The 22044-nt window shown below is 36.1% G+C and overlaps 1 protein-coding gene across 1 annotated transcript in view; it reads right to left on the bottom strand.

Moving 5' to 3' along the window:
- The window catches only part of CCZ1 (CCZ1 homolog, vacuolar protein trafficking and biogenesis associated), a 32939-nt gene extending 11626 nt beyond the window's left edge, over nucleotides 1-21313 (bottom strand). Inside the window, exons 1-11 of the mRNA XM_069084891.1 lie at nucleotides 21158-21313; nucleotides 20972-21065; nucleotides 20379-20456; nucleotides 19331-19378; nucleotides 17815-17898; nucleotides 16387-16562; nucleotides 8860-8941; nucleotides 6828-6889; nucleotides 6022-6133; nucleotides 3703-3736; nucleotides 2757-2874 (exon numbers count right to left, since the gene is read on the bottom strand). Of these exons, the coding sequence (XP_068940992.1) occupies nucleotides 2757-2874; nucleotides 3703-3736; nucleotides 6022-6133; nucleotides 6828-6889; nucleotides 8860-8941; nucleotides 16387-16562; nucleotides 17815-17898; nucleotides 19331-19378; nucleotides 20379-20456; nucleotides 20972-20980 (803 nt within the window). The 5' untranslated portion in view covers nucleotides 20981-21065; nucleotides 21158-21313. The remainder of the gene's footprint in view (nucleotides 1-2756; nucleotides 2875-3702; nucleotides 3737-6021; nucleotides 6134-6827; nucleotides 6890-8859; nucleotides 8942-16386; nucleotides 16563-17814; nucleotides 17899-19330; nucleotides 19379-20378; nucleotides 20457-20971; nucleotides 21066-21157) is intronic.
- Nucleotides 21314-22044: the final 731 nt, after the last annotated feature.

The raw sequence follows: 22044 nt of genomic DNA, 5'->3' as shown, positions 1-22044 counted from the left end.
TGTCCCTAACTCTAACCTGCATTTACTCAATAATAAACATTGGCTAAATGAATGAACAGTGATGATTCTGTGACCTGGGACTAGAGTTCAGTAGGGACTCAAAGATTCTTGTATTGGTGCCTTCTATAGCCATCCCTTTCTCTCTATTCTCTTCCTTGCCAAAGGCAATGCTAACCAAATCCTCCTAATATGTCACCTTGCCTTCCATCTATCCCATTCCTTTCCTTCAGTCCATTCTTCAAACCACAGCCAGATTAATCTTCACACAGGGCTCAGGTCATGCCCCATTTCTACTTAAAAATCCTCCAATGGCATGCCTATGGAATAAAGTTCAAACTCCTTTAGCAATGTTATTTCTACTCTCCTTGATGTAACATCCTTTGTGCTTCAGTCAAATTGTCATTCCTTGTCTATGCCCCAAATTTCCCTGCCTTTGCAAAATAAAGAAAAATACAATACAATGTAGATAATGTTCATTTGTAGTTTTCTAAGTCAATATGTGGCCAGGATCAGTTTATATTTGAATTTGACATCTCTGCTCTAGGCTATGCTCAGGAAAACAAAACAAAAAAACTGGTGAGAGGCTCAGAAAAAATGTTGTAAAAGGATTAGTTGAAGGAATTGGGGAAGGACTACAAGACTAGACTTAAGAGAAGACATGACTGCTGTCTTCAAGTATCTGAAAGAGTGGCATGTGGAAGAGGTATTGGACATGTCTTAGACAGTTCTAGAGGGCAAAACTAGGGACAGTGGGTATAAGATGCTGAGGCAGATTTCAGTCCTAGCTCAGGCTTCCCCAATTCCTTCGTCTGGCATGTAAGGATTTTATAGTCAGATACCATTCTCCTTTTTCAGCTTCATCTCATTATCACATTCCAGGAATGCTATGCTCCAGTCAAACCAGACTCTCTGACCTACTGACATCCTCTGTGCTTTCAGACTCTCCTTTTCTTAAACTGTCCTTTATTCTAGAATATTTCCCTTATTCTCCCTTAGACGTCACAAGGAACTTTGTTTACAATTCTTCAATGCACTTAGAATGTAATGTTATGTACTAGTTATCTATGTCTAGATTTTATTCTACAGAGACCATGTCTTATCGAACTTTTTTATCTTTCCGAGCATTTCCCATAGTGCTCTGCACACTTTAAAAACACTTTGATGAATGGATATTGCTACTTGTGCCTGGAATGCTCATCTCCCCTCCCTCTATCTGTTGTAAGCTGCTCATCTCCCCTCCCTCTGTCTGTTATAGGCCTACCTGGCCTTTAAAGTTCTCTTCAAAAACTACCTTTTCCAGAAAGTGTCCTCTGATCCATCTAGTCCATAATGATCTTTCACCTCCTTGTCCTCAAGCTGTCACACTTTGTTTGACTCTTTCTTGTGCTCTTATCATGTGTTTTGTTTTCACTTTATATTTATATCATACTATAACTTGGATCTTTTTAATTTCCTCTGGTGCCCCACTTAACCTAACATAATGCTCCCTTCCTGGGAGGCATTTAATGTATGTTTATGGGATCGAATCAAAAGAAACACATATACTTTTATACTCCCCAAAAATTACTTTTTAAATTCTAGAAAGTCTGGTCAATACATTTATTTTATTTATCTTTTTACATTTGCATTATTAACCTTATTCTGAACTCCTAGAAGCTAATACTAGTAAATATCTGAACATTACAGATTTACTAGTCTACACAACTCTTCATATTAACATAAAGCACACTGGCATAATGCTTTGATTTTTTTTTTTTTGCTCTTTGGAGGGCAATTGGGTTTTAAGTAACTTGCCCAAGGTCACACAGCTCTGTGTGTATGAATGCATTTTTTTTTTTTGAGACTTCCTATCTCACCCAGGCTGGAACTATAGTGGCTACTCAATGGCCAATCTCAATATTGACTGGCACTGAAAATTTAACTGCTTTGTTTTTCTTTTTGGAGGGCAATTGGGGTTAAGTGACTTGCCCAAGGTCACACGGCTAGTTTTTTTTGGTGTGTTAAGTGTCTGAGGCCGGACTTGAACCCAGGTCCCTCCTCACTCCAGGGCTGGTGCTCTATTCACTGTTCCATCTAGCCGCCCCTGCTTTGTTTTTCTTACTTGTACTGGTTCAGCCCTCCATGTCTGGGGGCATTGGTGCCAGACTTTGGCAAACACTCAACCAGCTTGAGCCCTACTGACACTCAGAACTCTCAAACTCAAGGGACCCATCAGGCTCAACCTTCCTCAGTACCAAGGATTGCAGGTGTGCACCACCACATTCTGCCTATAACTTTTAAATATATTTTATTTTATCCAGGGACACTATCAGTTTAAACAGATAAAATGCTTAAAACAAATAGGTCTTGGTTACTGCTCAATGTCCTAATAACTCAATGAAAACTAAAGTACTCTTTAATAGTTTAGTTGCTTAGTTCAAGTGATTAAGAACATGGTACTAATAAGGCTAGTATAGGTTCAATCCCTTAGTTTGAAACTAATCCATTAGTAAAAAAAACAAAAAACAACTGTTTGAGAGTCAAAAGTTACACTCTAATCCCACTCAGTTCCTCAAAAAAATGTGTAGCTAATGGAAACTGGAGCAAAGGCAAACAACTCAGCTTACTTTATCATAACTAGGGGAAAACCACTGAAAGGTACACATTAAATGCATCCATTTTGTGCAGCACTGATACAAGATAAAACTTAAAATGAAGTGTTAGTTATACACACTCTCAGTGTCTGAAAGGGTATGCAAATAAAGCATAGTACAAACCCTGATATTCTTTTGTTGATGTTGTATTGTTCACAAATGTCCGATGCTAAAACTGTTAGCTGAGGTCCAACGATGCTGTCCAATCTTCGGCAAAAATCCAAAGAAGGCTGCACAGAGGCTGAGTAAAAAATATCGTAAATGTTTTTCCTCTATTTTAGTTATTTCATGTAAAAGAAGGGAATCATTTATTTTCTCTCTCCTATATTTAAATATTCAAATCACTTTGCTAGATGCAAAGTGATCAAATAATCTGAAATAACCTGATCAAATCTTATTCCTCTAATAAAAACACGAGAGGTGTGGGGCAGCCAAGTAGCGCAGTGAGTAAGAGCACCGGCCCAGAGTCGGGATGACTGAATCCGAGCTCAAACACTTAGCACCCACCCAGAAACACCTGGCCGTGTAACCTTGAGCAAGTTACTTAACCCCAACTGCTTTATAAATAAATAAATGAAAAAAGAAACAAAACACGAAGGGTGGCTAGGTGGCACAGTGAATAGAACACTGGCCCTGGAGTCAGGAGGACCTGAGTTCAAATCTGGCCTCAGACACTAAACACTTACTAGCCGTGTGACCTTGGACAAGTCATTTAACCCCAATTGCCCAGCTCTTCCCCTCCAAAAAGCAAAATATGAAATAAAAATAAAAACACAAGAGAAAAAATCTATAACATTTATGAAGAAAGAAAATACACATTATAAGCCCTATTTCAGTACTCCCTAATTGGGCCAAACTAACAGGATGATTTTACCTTCCAACACCCACCTGAAGAATCTATCCTGAATGACATGACCATAAAGTTAGGGCAATCACGTTTTACTTGGTGTTTCACAGTATATCCTTCTATGTCTGTGATTTATGTTTTTGATTTAATTTATGTTTTAATCACAGAAGAAGGCAACAGAATGATTTTTCATCTGAAGATAGATAAAAGTGCTATACTTACCGTCGATCATGAAACAAACTGCTGCACTCATGGCCTAAGAGAGGGAAAAACCACCACCACATTAAACCAGGTTATAGAACACAGTTTTTTCTTTTCCTCCCCTGCGTAACCTGTGGCCACTAAGTTTATTGGGAAATTTGGGAATGAGGAAGACTTCCGAACTTGCAGGCCAAATAGTGTTTCAAAAACACTCTGTAGTCACAGGAGAGAATTAGAAATACCATACTCTACCTCCCAACAACTGGTCATCCATCTTTTGCTTGAAAAATTCGGGTGACTGGAGACTTACACCTTCTTGGGGCAGCTCATTCTATTTCTGAAGTTTATTAGGCAATCTTTCCTTACATCAAGCTTTCATCTATTATTTCCTAGTTCCTAGAGTCTCTAGGGCCAGGCAGAGCACATCTAATCTGTCATCTATTTGACAGCCCTTCAAACACTTGAAAAGAATTATTAAAATAAGGTTTAAAAGAAAATTATAGCTAGTTTTATATAACACTTTAAAGTTCGCCAAGCACTTATATATTATTCAATTTATTTGTTATAACAGTTGGGAGCTAATGCTATTATCATATCCATTTCATAGATGAAGAAACTGAGGCTTAGACTTCAAATGACTTAGTGCCACACAGAAGTCAAGGCAGGATTCAAACTCAAGTCTTCCTGGTTCAAAAGTAGCACTTTAGGGGCAGCTAGGTGGCACAGTGAACAGAGCACAGGCCCTGGAGTCAGAAGGACCCAAGTTCAAATCCAGCCTTAGACACTTGACACACTTACTAGCTCTGTGACCTTGGGCAAGTCACTTAACTCCAACTGCCTTGCTTTCTCCCCTCCCCCCAAAAAGTGGCATTTTATCTACTTTTCCATGCAGCCTCTACTACACTTATTCCGTATGTAATTTCTTTTGAGCAGCTGGATGTCACACTGGATAGTATTGGAAGACCTGAGTTTAAATACTGCCTTCAGATACTTACTAACTGACCTTGGGCAAGTCACTTACCCTGTTTGCCTCAGTTTCCTCATCTGTAAAGTGAGAATAATAATAGCACCAACCTCTCACAGTTGAGAGGATCAAATGAGGTAACATATGCAAGGAATTTTACAAGCCTTCAAGCACCTTTACAGGGTAAAAGCTACTACTAAAGCTTAAAATCACACTATGTCTTTTGGGATACTTTACATAAATGCAACCTATTGCTGCTGTTATTACTGTTGTGGTGGTTGTTTTGCTGAGTGTGTAAGTACAAACATTTTATTCTAGGTCATTTCTAGGAAAATCTTAGAATCATAATTTAATGCTTAATGTGATATTTCTAAATTTCATATAAAGAGAAATAAAAATATAAATATATAAAAAATAATATTCTATGTACTAAAATTTTATAGCTTGTCTAATTAAAAATGTGAAATCCAGTTATTTTTTACATGTTTACTACATACATATTTATTTATTTTTCTATTAAGGTGTACCGTATGTTGTCACATACAACTACTAGTTTTATATTTCGAATATGATCTTAAAATTTAAAACCTAATAAATGTACTAAAAATGTACAAAATTATTTTTTTGGCCCTTTTTTTTGGAGGGGGGAAGGCAGGGTAATTGGGGTTAAGTGACTTGTCCAAGGTCACACGACTAGTGTTAAGTGTCTGAGGCTGGATTTGAACTCAGGTCCTCCTGCCTCCAAGGCCAGTGCTCTATTCACCGCACCACCCAGTTGCTCCTATATAATCACTCTTAAAAATTAAACTCTTAAAGGATATTAGTAAAAACTTCTTTAAAGTAACAAAAATATATTCTAGTCCTATGGTTTTCCTATATAAGTGATAAAATTCTCCTCAAATTACATAATAGAGTGTTCATTTTGATGAAGGCAACAGATGAGTTTTCATATAATTGACTTATACATCACTACCAATATTAAAATCCAAACTAGAAGCAAGCTGATACTGTTCAAGTCTGGAAAGCCACCAGAGTGAGACAGTATCAGAAGGCCATTATCATTCTTTGGCTCCAACACCATCCCCCCTTTTGCCTTCAAGATCTTTCTATATGAATTATATAAGAACTAAATGACAAGCCTAGACAAGTACTGCTTCATTAATGACAATACAAGATCATTCAAAGACATATATGAAAACTAACTACAATTCCAAGAAAGTACACATACATTTTGAAGTTTTAAAAAATAATTGCCACTTTGTAGAAATCCCAATAAACAGCTTGTCATAGAAATATACATAACATTTGGGTATGTACTCACATATACCAATACTCAGTAATGATTAATAATATTTAGGGAGAAATGGTGATATTACCTTATAAACAATTAAATGAAGCTCTTCATAAGTGTCATCTGTATTTACAAAAATTTTGGGAAATCTGCATTTTGCTTCTGGATCATTAAGATTCAAGGGCCCAGTAAGAAATCTTAAAAGCAAGCACAAAAATGACTCACATTCATTAGAAAAGTTATGGTTTTGCAGCAAAATATATGCCATTTTACACAAATGTATAAAGTTTTTGAAAGCCAAGATAAAATATAGGGTAATACTAGAACTGTGTTAAACCAGAAGAATTGTGAAAAAGCAACTTTGGGGTTTTTGTTTGTTATTTAAATGGGAAACTATGACATTTCTTCTGTGACTAGTACTATATGAAAACCATAAATATTCTACTTTTGTCATAGATATACTTTAATTAGGTTCTAAAGGCCTACCTGACATACTAAAGTAAAATGTCTATACCTTTATCTATAAGATGACATCTTATTTAACATTTATCTGTAAGATAACATCGATATGGTAAGATAAAACCTCATGTCTGATAGTTTATACTATCTTCTTGTAATCAGAAAACAACAAATCTTTGTATTGACCTGCAAACAAATATAATATTTCTATACTGTATAATTTCCTCACATCAAGAAATAATGTGGACTTTCCATAATATGAAAAGAATTCATTTTGATTCTGCTCGTGATTTTATTTTAAAATACATCTAGAAGTATGACCTTGGGCAAGTCACTTAACCCAATTGCCCTACCTTCCCCCCTCCAAAAAGAAAAAAATATACATCTAAAAACTAATAAGAAACCAAAAGAATATATCAGAAGATAAATTACCTTCCATAATGTTGAAGATTTCCTGGCATTTCTGCTCGGATTGGTGAATCCCTTCCTGCCAACTATAAACAAGTCAAAAGTTGGGAAATGACTTACAAATGAGCTTTTCCCCCGCTTTCAAAGCTATGAAAAAAGAACATTTATATGTGCTAGTTTATTTCAGTTTAAAGTCCTCTAGAAAATGCATGCTTTAAATTTAAACCAAGAAGTTTAAAAAAAATAGAAATGACAACAGGCCTTATTGATTTTAATCATGATTGCATTATGGGAACTGATATTCCCAATAAACTAGACTCTGGCTATTCTGCAAACTCAACACTCCCTCTTCCCTGGTTGTATGCCTCCAATGCCCTCTGCCCCTTCTTTCCCCCACTTTAGAGTCCTGTCCTCCCCTCCAAACCAGCTTAAGACCTGGATGATCATGGGCAGCACTCTGGGCCTCAGCTACCTTATCATAAAACAAGGCAATTATAGAACGTCTTTGAGGTCCCTTTCAGTTTTAAATCTATGATCCTTCAAGGCTTATCACATGGTTCACATTCTTTATAAAGCCTTCCCTCATCCCTTCATCAGGTTGTTAATACTCTCTACTTGCTCAAATTACCTTACATTTACTTCTGTGTATGTGTGGCATCCCCCAGGACACCATAAACTTCTTCGGGGCAGGTTTTTTTTTCTTTGTAGGCCAAGGGCCTTTCATAGTGACTTGTACAATATAATAGGCACTTAAAAACATTTCTTGAACTTCATTCTATCCTACAATTCACATTCTAATTTACTCATTTATGAATAAAAATAATCGATAATTAAAGTCCTAAGATCATAGACTCAGAAGTAACATGAGCAAAAAGAGCATTAGATTTGTAGTGAAGAGACCTAGATTCAAATCCCAATTCTGAAAAAAAAAATAAACAAAAAACCCTGCCTCTGTAAATACCTGCATGACTTTGGGCACAAGTCACTTCTCTTCTCTGGGCCTTAATTTCTTCCATTGTACGATGAAGAGACTGAACTTGATGGCCAATACCTTCATTTTACAGATTCTTTTTTTACAGAGAAAAATCTGGCCCAAGAGATGTTAAAGAACTTGCTCAAGGTCACATGGGTTATAAATCTAACAGAATGGGGACTTGAATTCAGGACCTATGACTCCAGATCCTCATGGCACTTTTCATTGTGCTATGATGCTTCTTAATGAACTTAAATTTTCCATTTTCTACTGCAAAAACAATGTGTTTGGCACTTGGAGGTCACAAGTGAACTCCTTGTAAGGTAACCAAGTCATTACCAAACTGAATGCCTTCTAAATGTTTTATAGGATGAGGAGTGTGTTAATTGATATTCCTCAAGGAAACACATGTTTTTATCTATTTTTATGGGTGTATAAAGGAACAAAAAATGAAATGCTTGGAAACTATTCAGGTATAGTGCTAGAACTCCCTCTCTAAGTTTGCATCTACTCCCTCATGCTGACATAAATTGTACTTTTTAAGTTCATAACCTTAAAAAAAAAAGACTGCCAAAATAGAGGCTTTATAGAAAGTACATGAGCTTACAAATATTGAATTAGTTTTTAATTTCTCACCAAATTAGGTCTTAAGTCCTCTTAGAGTTTAGTGTATTTTTTTTTAACATTTAGAATATATGTCATGTTTATGGCATAAAGACTTTGTGCTTACCTGAATGTTCATGACTGCATATGTGAAAGTTAAATAGAATACAGAAACTGAGCAGGCAATATCACTACAGCATTGAATGCTTCATAAGACAGAACAAGAGTTTAAGGAAGGGATATTATGGAATTATCCTCTACTTGGTGAAAATGCAACAAATTCAGTGTTTAACATCAGACCTAAAGCACACAGTTCCTTTCACAAAATACTGTTACCACAACATCTTTCTGACGATTATTTTTGCCAAGGGCTTGGCATATACAATAACTATCTCGTGTTACTGAATTATTAAATGACTGACACTATAAAAAAATGGAATAATAATCCTCAAAATGCATAATATATTTTGATGTCCATACCTCAGGCTCAATGTGTCTTGGAAATAGGGATGTAGTGAGGTATTTGTATAAAATTCTCATGTCATCTTGTTCCAATCCACTCCTGAAATTATTGGGGAAAAAACATAAGTTAAAGCTTTGAAATCATCCCTTTACCTTTCGGCCATCCTGATCACAAAAGAGTTCATTCATTTTTCTGTTCATACCTCGTGAACAAACAATTCTCCCTGATAACTGAGAGATCATAAGATTAATAGTCCAAAGAGAAAAGAGCAAACTGAATCTGTCTTTCAAATTAGTTCTGTGCAGTATCCTGTCCTTGCATCACACAATTTAAATAAAGGAAAATTCAAAACAACTTAATCTTATGCCTGGCATATAGTAGGCACTTAAAAAACATTTGTTGACATGAATATGTAGGATCTTTCAGAGGACTTTCTTAGTTGTATTAAAGAGCTTTATTTTGGGTAGCAAGAGACAGACATTTAGTTTGTAAAATGACTCGGTACTAAGTCACACTCCTTGTTTCTGTATAAGTCTCATCCAGAGCTCCTAGGGAAAGGGAAATCTATACATTAACACTTCTCAGTTTCTAGTAGTGAAGGTGGACACATTCAAAAGCCAAAAAAATGCTGTCAAGTAATAAAAGAAGTACAGAACTGAGTCAAGGTGAGAAGACAAATGCCAAGAAAAAGCCTTTAATGCTGCTTCCAGTGTCATACCAGCTTTGGCAACAACCTACAGATATAAGGTCAGAAGACATCTTTAATCCAAGTAGATGGAAAGTAACTACCTGATTTTGCTTTAAGATGGGAAAAGAAAGGAAAACACTGGTCCTTCTTTCAGTCTGTTCCAACAAGTATCAAAAATACAAAAATTTCTAAGTAGGACTAGTGGTACAGTTAGAGCACTAGAAAATTCTCTCTGTTAAACTACACAACAGAAGACTAAGCAGGAAATGCTTATTAGGTCTTAAAAATGTCAACACTGCTCATTGAACAAAAATAGGGTACTCAAGGAAAGGCAGTTAAACTGAGGTTCTGTGACGTTTGCGGATTACTCAAATGTGTTAAAAAAAAAAATGTGTCAAGTGGCTGGCCCCATAAAGTTTTTTTTAAAAAGACCACACAATGGTTACAGCTAGGTGGCAATGTGAATATAGTACCTGGCCTGGAGTCAGAAGGGCCTGAGTTCAAATCCGACCTCAGATACTTAACACTTACTAGCTGTGTGACCTTGTGCAAATCACTTAACCCAAATTGCCCTCCAAAAAAAAAAAGCAAAAAAAAAAGACCACACAATTTAATTTTCAGAATAACTTAAGAAGTGTGCAAGACATTAAAAAGAATATTTAAAATTTTCAAACTCTAATAAATTACATATAGCAAACAGTTAAACTCTCTCATCAGAAAAGAGAAAAAAAGTCCCCAAAGAAAAATCAAATGACATCACTTTTCACCACATCAATACTATCTTCAGAAAAACAACACAACATAAAGAACTGTAATGTACAAAATGAGCAAAAAAAAGGAATTTCTCATGCACATGTTGAGATTGTATAGACATCTTGATAAATCCAACTGCACAGATAACTATTCGATAATGCCATAATTAACAGCATTAAACAAGGCATAATGGAATGGAAAAGTACTTAGTAAGTGCTTACTATATACCAAAAATTATCTTAGGTAGTAGGAATACATAGGAAAAAAAATCATATAGTTCCTCCCCTCAAGGAACTCATATTCCATCAGGGATGATTGTATATACACACATATAATTGTTTCATTCTTTGTTTTTGTATCTGCAGTATCTAGAAAATATTAGATGCTTGGCAAGTTCCTGCTGATGACTGATACAAGGAAAATAAATATGAGATAATTTTCAGTGAAAGCACTAGCAGTTTGGGGGAATTAGGGAAGGCCTCATGGAGAAGGCAGTATTTGAGTTGCAGCAAGGTGGTCAGTTTGAGGGGACTCTACTATAGATGAAGGGAAATAATGCATAATAGAGCTAGAAAAGTAGTTCAGAACCAGGCTGTCAACATGCCATAGAGGAGTGTGAATCGGAGACCAGAAGCATAGTGAGCCACTGGAATTTATGGAGCTTGACATTCTCTCTCTCAGTGATCTCATCAGCTCCTCTGAGTTATAACCTCTGTAAAGATGATTCTCCTATCTATATACCCAGCCTGAGTGTCTCTTGTGAGCACCAACTCTGCATCAAAAACTGCCTACTGACACTTCAAAACATGTCACCAGGTATCTCAAACTCAGTGTGCCCAAAAAGAACTCATTATTTTTGACCCCAAATCCTCCCTTCTTCTGAACTTCCCTGCCAAGGGTGTCACCATTCTCCCACTCGGCCAGGCTTGCAACTTCTACATCATCTTTAACTCCTCACTTGCACCCACCCCGCATATCAAGTCTGCTTTCAAGTCTTGACAACACTCTAGCACAGTTCCTCATAACTCAGTGCCTGGACTAATACAACAGCCTTCTGGTTGGTCTCTCTCCCTCAGGTCTCTCCCCAGTCCCTCCTCTACCCAGCTGCCAAAATGATCTTCCTAGAGTATGGGGTTGATCATGTCAAACTTCCTACTCAATAAACTCCAGTGATTCCCAATTATGACTAGGACCAAACATAAACTCTTCTGGCATTTAAAACTTTTCAAAACCTGGCCCCTTCCTACCTTTCCAATCTTCTTATACTTTACTCTCCTTGATACAATCTATGAACTAGCAGTTCTGGCCCTACTTGATATATAGCACACGTGACAGCCCCTTTCCCACATCTATGCTATTCCAGAATGCTCTCCCTCCTCACCTCATGCCTCCTAGCTTCCCTGGCCTCCTTGTAAGATACAGCTCCAATCCCACTCTCTACAGGCCTTCCCAGTCCCTCTAGCTGGCAGTGCCTTCCCCTGTGACATTACTTTTGATCTACCTTGTGTGTTTGTGCACGTGCATATACACACACAAAATAAATCAAAAGTAACATCAGAGAAGAACATGCATATAACATGCTATCTACATGTTCTCTCCCCCATTACAATGTGAGCTCTTGGAGGGTAGGGGCTGTTATTGTCTATCTTTGTGCCCTCAGCAGTACCTGACAAACAACAAGTGCTTAATAAATACTTGCTGACTTGACTATGTTGGGCACTGTGCTAGACACTGATCCTTTCAATAACAAAGACAATATTTTCTCATGCCATTCTACCATGAATGATAACAATTCCCATTTATGTAAAGCTTTAAGGGGAAATATCCCTCAAAGAAAGGCAGTAGGGTAGATGGAGAGAAAACTGGGTCTGGAGTCAGAGGACTTGGGTTCAAATCTTGGCTCTTACACTTACTACCTCTTATTCTGGACAAGAAACAACTACCCTATACTTCAGTATCTCATCTATTAAATGCAGAGGTTAGTTTCTTAAACTATGGGTTGTTCAAGGAGCACTGGAGGGGTTGTGAGTGGAAAAAGTTTAGGAAACCCTGGGCTAGGCGGCTTCTGGGGTCCCTTCCAAATCTATAGTTATTTTCCTATGACCCTGCTGGGGAATAAAATATTCACAGGTAAGTACTTACAGGATACATACAAAATAAATACACAGTGTTAGGGGAAGACTAGCAGCTGCCAGAAGTCTTCCCAATTTCTCTTGGAGGATACTGAACTTAAACTGAGACTTGAAGGGAGTTAAGAGGTCCCAAGAGGGAAAGCATTCCAGGTATGGGGAACACAGTCAATATAAACTCAGGGAGTTGGGAGGTGGAGTACCTTATGAGAGGAAGAGCAAGGACACCAATGCCACTGGATGGCAGAGCACATGTGAGGCGTGGGGAGACAGTAAAGTGTAAGAAGACTGGAAAGGCAGGAAGGGGGCAAGTCAAGCTGGGTTTTAAAGGCCAAACAGGAAATTTTATTTGATCCTGGAGGTAACAGGGAGCCACTGGAGTTTACTGAATGGGAGGAGGGAAAGGGATAGGGTTTGACATGGTCAGACCTGCACTTTTAGGAAAATCAATTTGATAGCTGGGTGGAGAATGGACTGAAATGGGGAGAGACACGAAGCAGGCCTGCACCAGGGTGGTAGCAATATCAAAAGAAAGAAGGGCAGAGGTAGGTATACAAGAGATGTTATGAAGAAATAATCAGGATTTGGGCTTAACATCGACTGGATATGGGCGGGGGTGTGGGGTGTGTGTGAAAGTAACAAGCTGGAGATAACAGCTAGGTTGTGATCCTGCGTAACTAGGAGGATGGTGGTATCCTCCATAGTAATGAAAGATAGAAAGAGGGGAAGGCTTGGGGAAAGGACAGTAAATCAGTTTTAGATGTGCTGAGTTTAAGATGTCTACATGGGATATACAGTTTGAGATGTCTGATAAAGCAACTGGAGATGTAAGGAACTATTAGGACAGAATGACCTAATTGTTATTTATTGTCAGAATACATTGACATACATCCTCAGAAGAATCAGATGTTTTTGTTTAGATGTATTTCTTCATAACAAGGGAAGGTTCTTTCTCTCTGGAAATGAGTAATGTAAAAGTTATCAATTTTTAGAATTTGTAATTTTTACATTTTTTTGGTATCTTTTATTTTTACATCACATTCATATTTCTGTGCCAACTCTTTTCCAGCAGGTAATAAAGATTGTAATAAAGACTAAAGATTAAAATAAATACTAAGAAAAAGAAAAAAACCCAGTTCAATGAAACATCAATCATATCTGACTGCATATATGACATTTATTACCCCATGTCCCTTCTATCTCTGAACTCTTCTCTGGATCAAATTTCATCATTAACTTGCATTTCTCTTATTATTAGTGATTTGGAGAGGTATTTCATATAATTATTAATAGTCTATAATACCTCTTTTGAAAACTTATCCCCTTATCTACTTGGCAATGAATCTTCACTGTGTGTGCATATGTGCCTTAATTCCCTATACTGCTAGGATGTAAGGGCCCTATCAGAGATATCTGATGAAAACTTTCCCCCAAATAAGTTTCCATTCTATTCTAGCTGTTCCTGCAAAAGCATACAATTTCCTGTAATCAAAATTACCCATTTTACCTTTTAAAATGCCTTACCCTCATTTTTGTTAAAATTTTCTCCCTAACCACAGTTATTATTAACCTTTAGTCATTTTGTCACCAAATTTCTTAAATCTTTTTTCCCCTTTTAAATAATATTTTGTTTTTTTCCAATGACATGTAAAGCCAATTTTTAATATTCATTTTTAAACAAATTTAGAATTCCATATTTGCCTTTCTCTCCTCCCCTCCCTAAGATGGTAAGCAATTTGATATAGGTTATATATGTGCAGTCATGTAAAACGTGGAGAAATTTTATATTTAAATTGAGTACCATTCAATAACTATACAGAATAAGAAGCTAATCTAAGCTTATTTTTGTCAATTTCCCCAGCAACTCCTATACAGCACAACCACTGGTAACTCATATTAGGGCATTCTTTAAGTTTATGAAGTCATTATATATAGTAAAGCACAGGGCAATGACTTAAGAGATTTAAATTATGAACAGTTTAAACAGAGTGCAGATGATTTACTAATTTAGAGGATCTTTAGACTTCTTAGATATTTTTAAAGTTTTGATGTATTTTTCAAATATAAAAAGTAATGTTCTATGAAATGCAAAAGGTTAACATGAACAATAACAACTCACTTATATAGCATTTTTAGCTTTACAAAGCACTTTATCGCATAACAACCCTTAGAGAGAGACAGTGCAAGTATTATGATCGCCTTTTTAAAGATGGTAAAACTGAGGCTCAGATAGGTTAACATGCTCCCAAATCACACAACTAGTACCACAAATGAGATCTGAACCTAAGTCTTCCTGATTTCAAGTCTAGCTCACAGAATCAGAGAACATTAGAAATAAAAGGAACCTCTGCAGAGAAGTCAGCCTAATGCCTTCATTTTAAAGAGGAAGAAATGGAGTCTAGAAAGGTTAGTGATCTGTGGGGTCAATATAGGGTCAAAACTAAAATCAATCTTGGGCCAGTGCAATTTTGACTATCTCACAATCCTTTCTTTAAGGAATTTTTCAGAATGAAAAACAGAAATTGAATTTCTAAAACTTAACCGATGAAAAAAATTTTTCTAAAATTTTTTGGGAAACTTTTAATTCTTTTTCTTTGGTTTAATGATTACTCTTTGGTTAAAATTTTTTTTGGTTTATAGAAAATAAATCATTATTCCTTGTCTTTTTTGATAACACATATGCTACCTAGACTCTGCAAATCAATTAACCCATAACTTATTAATCCAGGATTGCTGCTTGAAAAGATTTCCTTTTCTGGGTTATACAATAGACAAGATCAACTCTATATTATTTCAAAAAAGAAGTAAATTGTTAAAAGAAAATATTAGGAATCATATTAGATCAGAAATCAGAACCCAAAACACAATTAAAGGAACAAAAACAGAGCATAAAATTTTGAAAGCATTTTGTCCAAAGAAATAGAAGTTATGAAAGAAAAAACGACAGATTTGGAACATAAAAATACTAAAGTGGAAGAAAATTTGGGCAGGAAAAAAAGGCAAAAGATATCACCTTTCAAATGCACATAAATCCCATATAAGCCTAAGAAAGTGACCTTGAAGAAAGAATACACAAAGATAATTTAAGGATTATAAGTCTCTCAAAAGAACAGGATAATTTGTTTAAAAAGTCAGAATGTGGGGGCAGCTAGGTGGCGCAGTGAATAGAGCACCAGCCCTGTAGTCAGGAGGACCTTAGTTCAAATCTGGCCTCAGACACTTAACACAAAAACTAGCCGCAGGCAAGTCACTTAAGCCCAACTGCCCTCCAAAAAGAAAAAAAAAATTAGAATGTGGGTGGAAAAGAAAACTCTAAATTATATACTTAGCTGGGTAAGAAGAGGGGGTTAACCCTAACCCTAACATAGCATAGTTGAAAAAAAAGCCACAACAACAAAAACCCATTGACCTTTGAGTCCAAATCAGAGGACTTGGGTTCAAAGCCAATTTTTGACGTGTCAAATGTCCCACACTACCTGTGACTTTGGGCAAATCATTTAACTTCCCTGAAACTAAATTTCTTCAACTGTAAAATGAAGGGAATGAACTAGAATGACTCCAAGATCCCTTTCAGCTCTAAAGCAATGATCCTATGGGTAAGAAGAAATAACTATATAAAAAGAGGAATTAGAAATTTAAGTAAATTCAAGGAACTTGGGATAGGACAGGCAAACAAGAATGAGAGTAAGAGCAGAAATAAATTAGCATCTAAATAGTGTAAGCAAAACTAATTACAGGGATATAATACCGACTTAGAGGAAGGAGATAAAAAATGAATCAAAATAAATTAACAGCAGCAGCTTGTCATAATCTTAATGTTCCTGGACTATAACAAACCACCAAAATGAAAAAGAATGGCAGGGAAAAAATACCATAATTTTATGTGTATAAGCAACACATCCGGACAAAATGAAAAAAAAAAATTTTTTTAAGCTACTTTAATTATAAGTTCCAAGACTTGGAAGAATACCTACCAGATGAGTTGATCATTATAGAGAAAGGCAGTATATTTAACTATATTCAAGCTTTCTTCCATCTTATTAATAAAGGACTGGATTTTCAAGTAAGTCATTTTATCCAATGGGAAAAAGCTAATTCCACCAAAGATGTCAAGTAGGTCACATGACTGTAAATGCAAGGTTTGCAAATACTGTGGGGAAAAATAAAGTAAAAAAAGCTTACTAACATTAAACAAAATCTCTAAAAACTGCAAAACTACCAAAAAATGTTTTTTGAATAGTCATTACTTCTATGTTTGTTTAAAGATAAACTTTTGGTGCTATTAGGTACAAAATAAATCATCATTAGCAAAGAAGCTACATGATGATTAAGAGACATATCTTGGTACATAAAAAAATGACACAAAGCATTGTTTTAATCCCCAACTCTCCCAGTAAGTCAGTGATTTTAGGTTACTACATGGAGTGTGGTTCAGACTTTACAATGTACACTTTACCATACATGTGATGAACAAATTATTAACTATATTAATTATTAACTATATTAACATTTTACTCTCATATGATTTAATGTATTGTTGTTTTCTTTAAAAATACCAAATTCCTTAAATTAGTGCTTCCTTAGAGTGGGGTCTTCTTTTAGAAGTCCACATCCTACAACTCTGAACAGCCTAAAGATACCATCATATACTGTAACAGGTTGGGTAAGACTGAGATAAAAGAGGATAGTCTGAGGATTACCATTAAGAAAATGAAGGTGAATACAAGGCCTAAGGGTATTTCTAGAGTTAATCTTCATAATTGTGGATTATATGATGTCATGACATAATACACAAAACCAAAAGGAATCTCTCAAAACATATCAAGAAACATTTTATGGAGGAAAATAAATTGAGTACAATCACTTTAAAACCACCACAAAATGAATTTTGAACAGGGGATGGATGTATGGAAGAAATGTATATCACTTTTATAGAACATATTTATGTTAACAGAACATCATTCCTACAATATCATAAATGTTCAGTTCTAAGTTCCCACTTTGATTCTGCAAAAATATCTGTTTTCTAAATAGAATCAATACATAAAAAAGAAACCAAAGTACACCAATTTCACAGAAAATTTCAGTGGGTTAAAGGCTGACTACCCTGTGTTTGAATATAAGTGGATGGGATCAGATCAGGATGATACCCAAAGATCTGATCTCCCATGACTAATCTGCATGATTCTCTGGCAGTTGATGGAGTAATGAAAACAGTATCAAATTAGACCTAAAGCATTTTCTTATTTGATCTGGTTCTACCACAATGTGACTACTACAGCATTTTATTATCTGGATATTTAAGTTTTATGTTTTTAAGATGAAGAGAGATTTTGTCTCCAATGAATATTATACATCAAGACTTTAATTTAAAAAATGTAAACAAAAGCCATAAAACTTACCCGATGGAAAAATTTTTCTAATCTTTCTTTTAGAACCTTGACACCTCCATCTTCCATGGCTTTCATAAATGTACCATTAAAAAGCTAATGTTTAAAAGACAGAAACATATCAGTTTCTCCAATATTAAGACCTTCCATTGCCCTACAGCAACCTCATTCTGATATCCCTTTTAATTATGAGAGTGAATTACAAAACAAGTTAACCAAAAGATTGCGATTGTTGCCTTTTTTGAACTTGCAATAAAGCTATTCTACGTTTCTAAGTATGTGCAAAAAATTATCAATGGATGTAAAACTATCAATCACATCCATCAATACCACTTCATTAAAAAAAGAAAAAAGAAAAAATGAAGGTGGCAGCTAGGTGGCACAGTGAATAGAGCACTGGTCCTGGAGTCAGGAGGACCTGAGTTCAAATTTTACCTCAGATATTTGACACATTTAATAGTTGTGTGGGCAAGTCACTTAACCCCAATTGCCTTGCCTTCCCTCTCCAAAAAAAAAAAATCACTTCATAAGACTGTTCTAATCTTACTACAAAAACTGCAGTGATAATTCTCATAAACTGAAATTCTCTCCCTTCTTGGACAGATATGCACAAAAGACCCCAACTTCCAAATCTATTCTTATTAAGAGCTAGATGGTGCATTGCAAAGAATCCTAGACTTGAAATCAGTAAGACCTGAGTTTGAGTCTTGCCTCGTGTACCAGCTGTAACCCTTGGACAAGTCACAACCATTCTAAGTCAGTTCTGTCATCTGTGAAATGGAGCTAATAACAGTACCTACAACCTCCTAGGGCTGTTGTAAGGATCAAATGAGATGATATGTAAAATGGTTTGCAAATCTTAAAAATGTCATACAAATGCTATTAGCCATTGTTGCTATTGAAGGAAAGTGGGTAATTACTTTCTATTTTAACATCTCTAAGGGTTATGGGATTTAAAGATCTTCCATGCCCCATTGGACTTGCTGACGTAGCAGGAAGGGGTGGGGCAAGAGGAAGCGGAAGCCAAGCTAGAGTTCCTGCAGTGGCTAGCAGGGTGGCGACGGTGGCAGCAGCAGTCCAAGGTGGAGATGGAGGTGCGAACCCCTTTTGTGAGCCTGCCATAATTTCTGCTAAGGACTCCTGCTGAGGACTTCCAGGGGCCGGAGCTGCTGGGAGCACGCTTCCTGGACGCTGGGTGGTTGCTGTGGGGAGAGGAGGACCTTTGCCTGAAGTAGCCTGTTCTGTTTTAAAGGCTTGAGAATGTGGGTGCTTTCTACTTTATCTACCTGTGCCAATTTCATAACTACTCTGATGGCTTTGACTTTCTGGTTCTGGGACTCAGTCTTTTGGTATTTTAATAAATGTTCTCTCTTTATCCCCCATATAGAAAGCCTAATATATTTTGTGATTGATAACTACATCAGCATATCTGTAATTGCCGTAGGCATTGTGAATATTGCATTGCCGATATAACATCTACCACCTAAAAGAGAACTCTCTCCAAGCTCTAAAAAATAGTTAAACTTACCTTGTACATGCTATAGCATTGTTGCAGTACAGAGCTGTACACCTTGTCCTATCAGAAAAACAAACCCACAAATGCCGAATAAATAAATCTCAAGATGAGACAAGAAAAACATATCCTCTCACACTGACTTTTGGTTCAACATTTAGATTTCTTTTAAACTTGGTCCCGTGGTAGCTAAATATGGAAAGTAAGGGATATTTTCTTTCAAATTCATAGAGTAATGACCTCTTATGAACCCTTCCAACTCTATGGTTCTATGACATCTTTGCTTGTGAAAGATGCTTATTTATTTAGTTATTTATTCAATCCCACAAATGTCAAGTGCCTATTGCAAATATACTGCAAAAAAAGGAACTGTGCTCAGTACTGAAAATATAGCAGAGAGAATTTTTAAAAAAGTATTGATCTTAACTAGCAGTGTAAGGAAAACTGGATTTGGGGGTGAGAGGATTTAGATATGAACACTAGCTCAATTCAATTACTAGCTGTCTTATCTTTAGCAAGTCACAAAGTCTCTGAGCCTCAGTTTCCTCAACTGTAAAACAGGGATAATACTATTTACAGAAAATGGCAGTGTTATACAATAGATAAAGAGCTAGCAGGGAAGCCAGAAAGACCTGGGTTCAAATCCCCATGATGGGTGACCTTAAACAAGTCACTTAATCTCTTGGTGTTCTAAACAACAGTCTAAGAATGTAAATTACAGAGAAAGTTTCAACCTGTATTTGTAGAGGCAATTCACCTGCAAGTTCTGTGCATCAGTGAAATCACAGGATCAGATACACTCTATCCTATTACTTATACCACCTATCTTCCAGGGTTGCTGTGAGAACCAAATTATGTAACATATGTAACATGCTTTATAACTATAAGATAATATATAAGGATAAACTATTATTATGTGTATTATAAGACATCTCAATATGCACTGAGAAGCAGATAAGACCTCTTTAAATTTTTGCCCTAACGATTCTTACAACTAAGTATGTATTTTTATAATAATATTTTACAAGGTATTCTAAAAAATGAACTAAAAAGTTACAATTACCAACAACTCTTCCTCTTGATATTCAACAACTGGTTTTCCATCTTTACTGTGTTTCTCAATCATGGGATTCCGTACAACCTACATAATTTGATAAAAATTAAATTATATAATTATGCATAGATTGCTTGTTTTATTTCTATTGCAATTCCTGTAATCTTTTTTTGACTTGCTAAATATACTGCCATATTCAAACCCCCTCTGATCAAAATAGGTACAAAGACAAATACTTTCATTAGAAGTTTGCTTGATATTTTGAAGTTACATTCAACCTTACTGCTAATTCTATGGTGCCACAACAGCAAGGCTTTTAATAATATCTTACTCTATAAATGCTAACTGCAGGCATAATCCAAATTCGGTCTCACTGAATAGTCATTTCACAATAACAGCATTAATAAATTACATCCAAACCCTACTACAAAGGTGTAAAATTCTCCTGTAACATTATTTGGTTGCCACCTTTACACCTGTAAAGTTGTGTTCACCTAACATCATGCTTTTACACACCTAATCATACACATTAAGTGGGATACGCTTCAAATTTTAAATATACTATAAATATTTTAGAAAGATATACATTGTATGTTAAGTACCATGACCATCCAGAAATTTTCTTCTGGTTCATTGAAGAACTGTCTATTCTTCTGTGTGTGTAAGGATTTTGCAGGTTTTGATGGACTAAAGGTCCTAAAAAGGATAAAAAAAAAAATTGGGACAAGTCTCTAAGGCAGTTTTAAGATTTCAACGAGCAGTGCGATATGATAATTACAAAGTATTACCTTGTAAACTGCACAATAGCCTCACATAATCCAACATTTCTAATTTTTTCATTCTTTTCCACTTCATTTGGATGATAGAAGAGAATCTTCTTTTCTTCCTAAAAATTAAAAACATTTCACTTATATAAAAAAAGTTTTGATTCTGAAAAAGTAAAGCTGCATTATCAACTTTCCATCTCTCTTTTCAAATTAAAAACAAAGCCAGAGGCCTCATCATCAATAATTCTCCTCTCAACATAAATATACCTAACATTCTATATTCTGACTGTGGAACCCTGGTGGAGTCACTTAAACCCTCAGAGTTCCAGGAGGCTTTTTCATACTCTTAAGTTGCAGGGAAAGTGTCCACCTGATTTGGTGGAGAGAGTTTCCTGTACCAGCGAAATCACAGGTCTAGCTGACAGTCCAATGCTAATCTTATGCCACCTACTTTCTTAAGGATTGGTTGTGTAGCAAATTAAGAGACAGCAGACTCATTAGTATTTAATGCCTGGCCTTTAAAAAGTTTGTAATTAGCTATCGGCAACAGAGTTAAAGATAACCCTAGAAAGATATTACTTAAAAACAAACTCCTAGAGATAAAAATTTGAAAAAACTTTTAAAAGCCAGGATTTTAACTGAAAATCTGGGCTTTGAGTCTTGCTAGCAAATTATCTCACATTAGGCATAAATCTCCCATACATCTAATTCCCCAACAATGATGAAAGACAGGTGCTCGAACAAAAATCCAAAAACCAGTGGATCCGAATAATCTCCACAAGGCCTAAGCTTTGGGGTGATAGCAAAACAGATTGTGACCTGCAGGGGAAAGGTCAGACACTACAAAGTCAGGTGAGTGTTGGGGGGGGGGGGGGGGAGGGGGGGAGGGGGGGGGGGGGGGGGGGGGG

This window comes from Petaurus breviceps, unplaced genomic scaffold, assembly GCF_028583685.1.
Source record: "Petaurus breviceps papuanus isolate PSGF00001 unplaced genomic scaffold, PetGlider_PUasm1.0 175, whole genome shotgun sequence".
NCBI classification, from domain to species: Eukaryota; Metazoa; Chordata; class Mammalia; order Diprotodontia; family Petauridae; genus Petaurus; species Petaurus breviceps.
The sequence above is the reverse complement of the archived record's forward strand: the minus strand, read 5'-3'. Positions and strand labels throughout refer to the sequence as shown.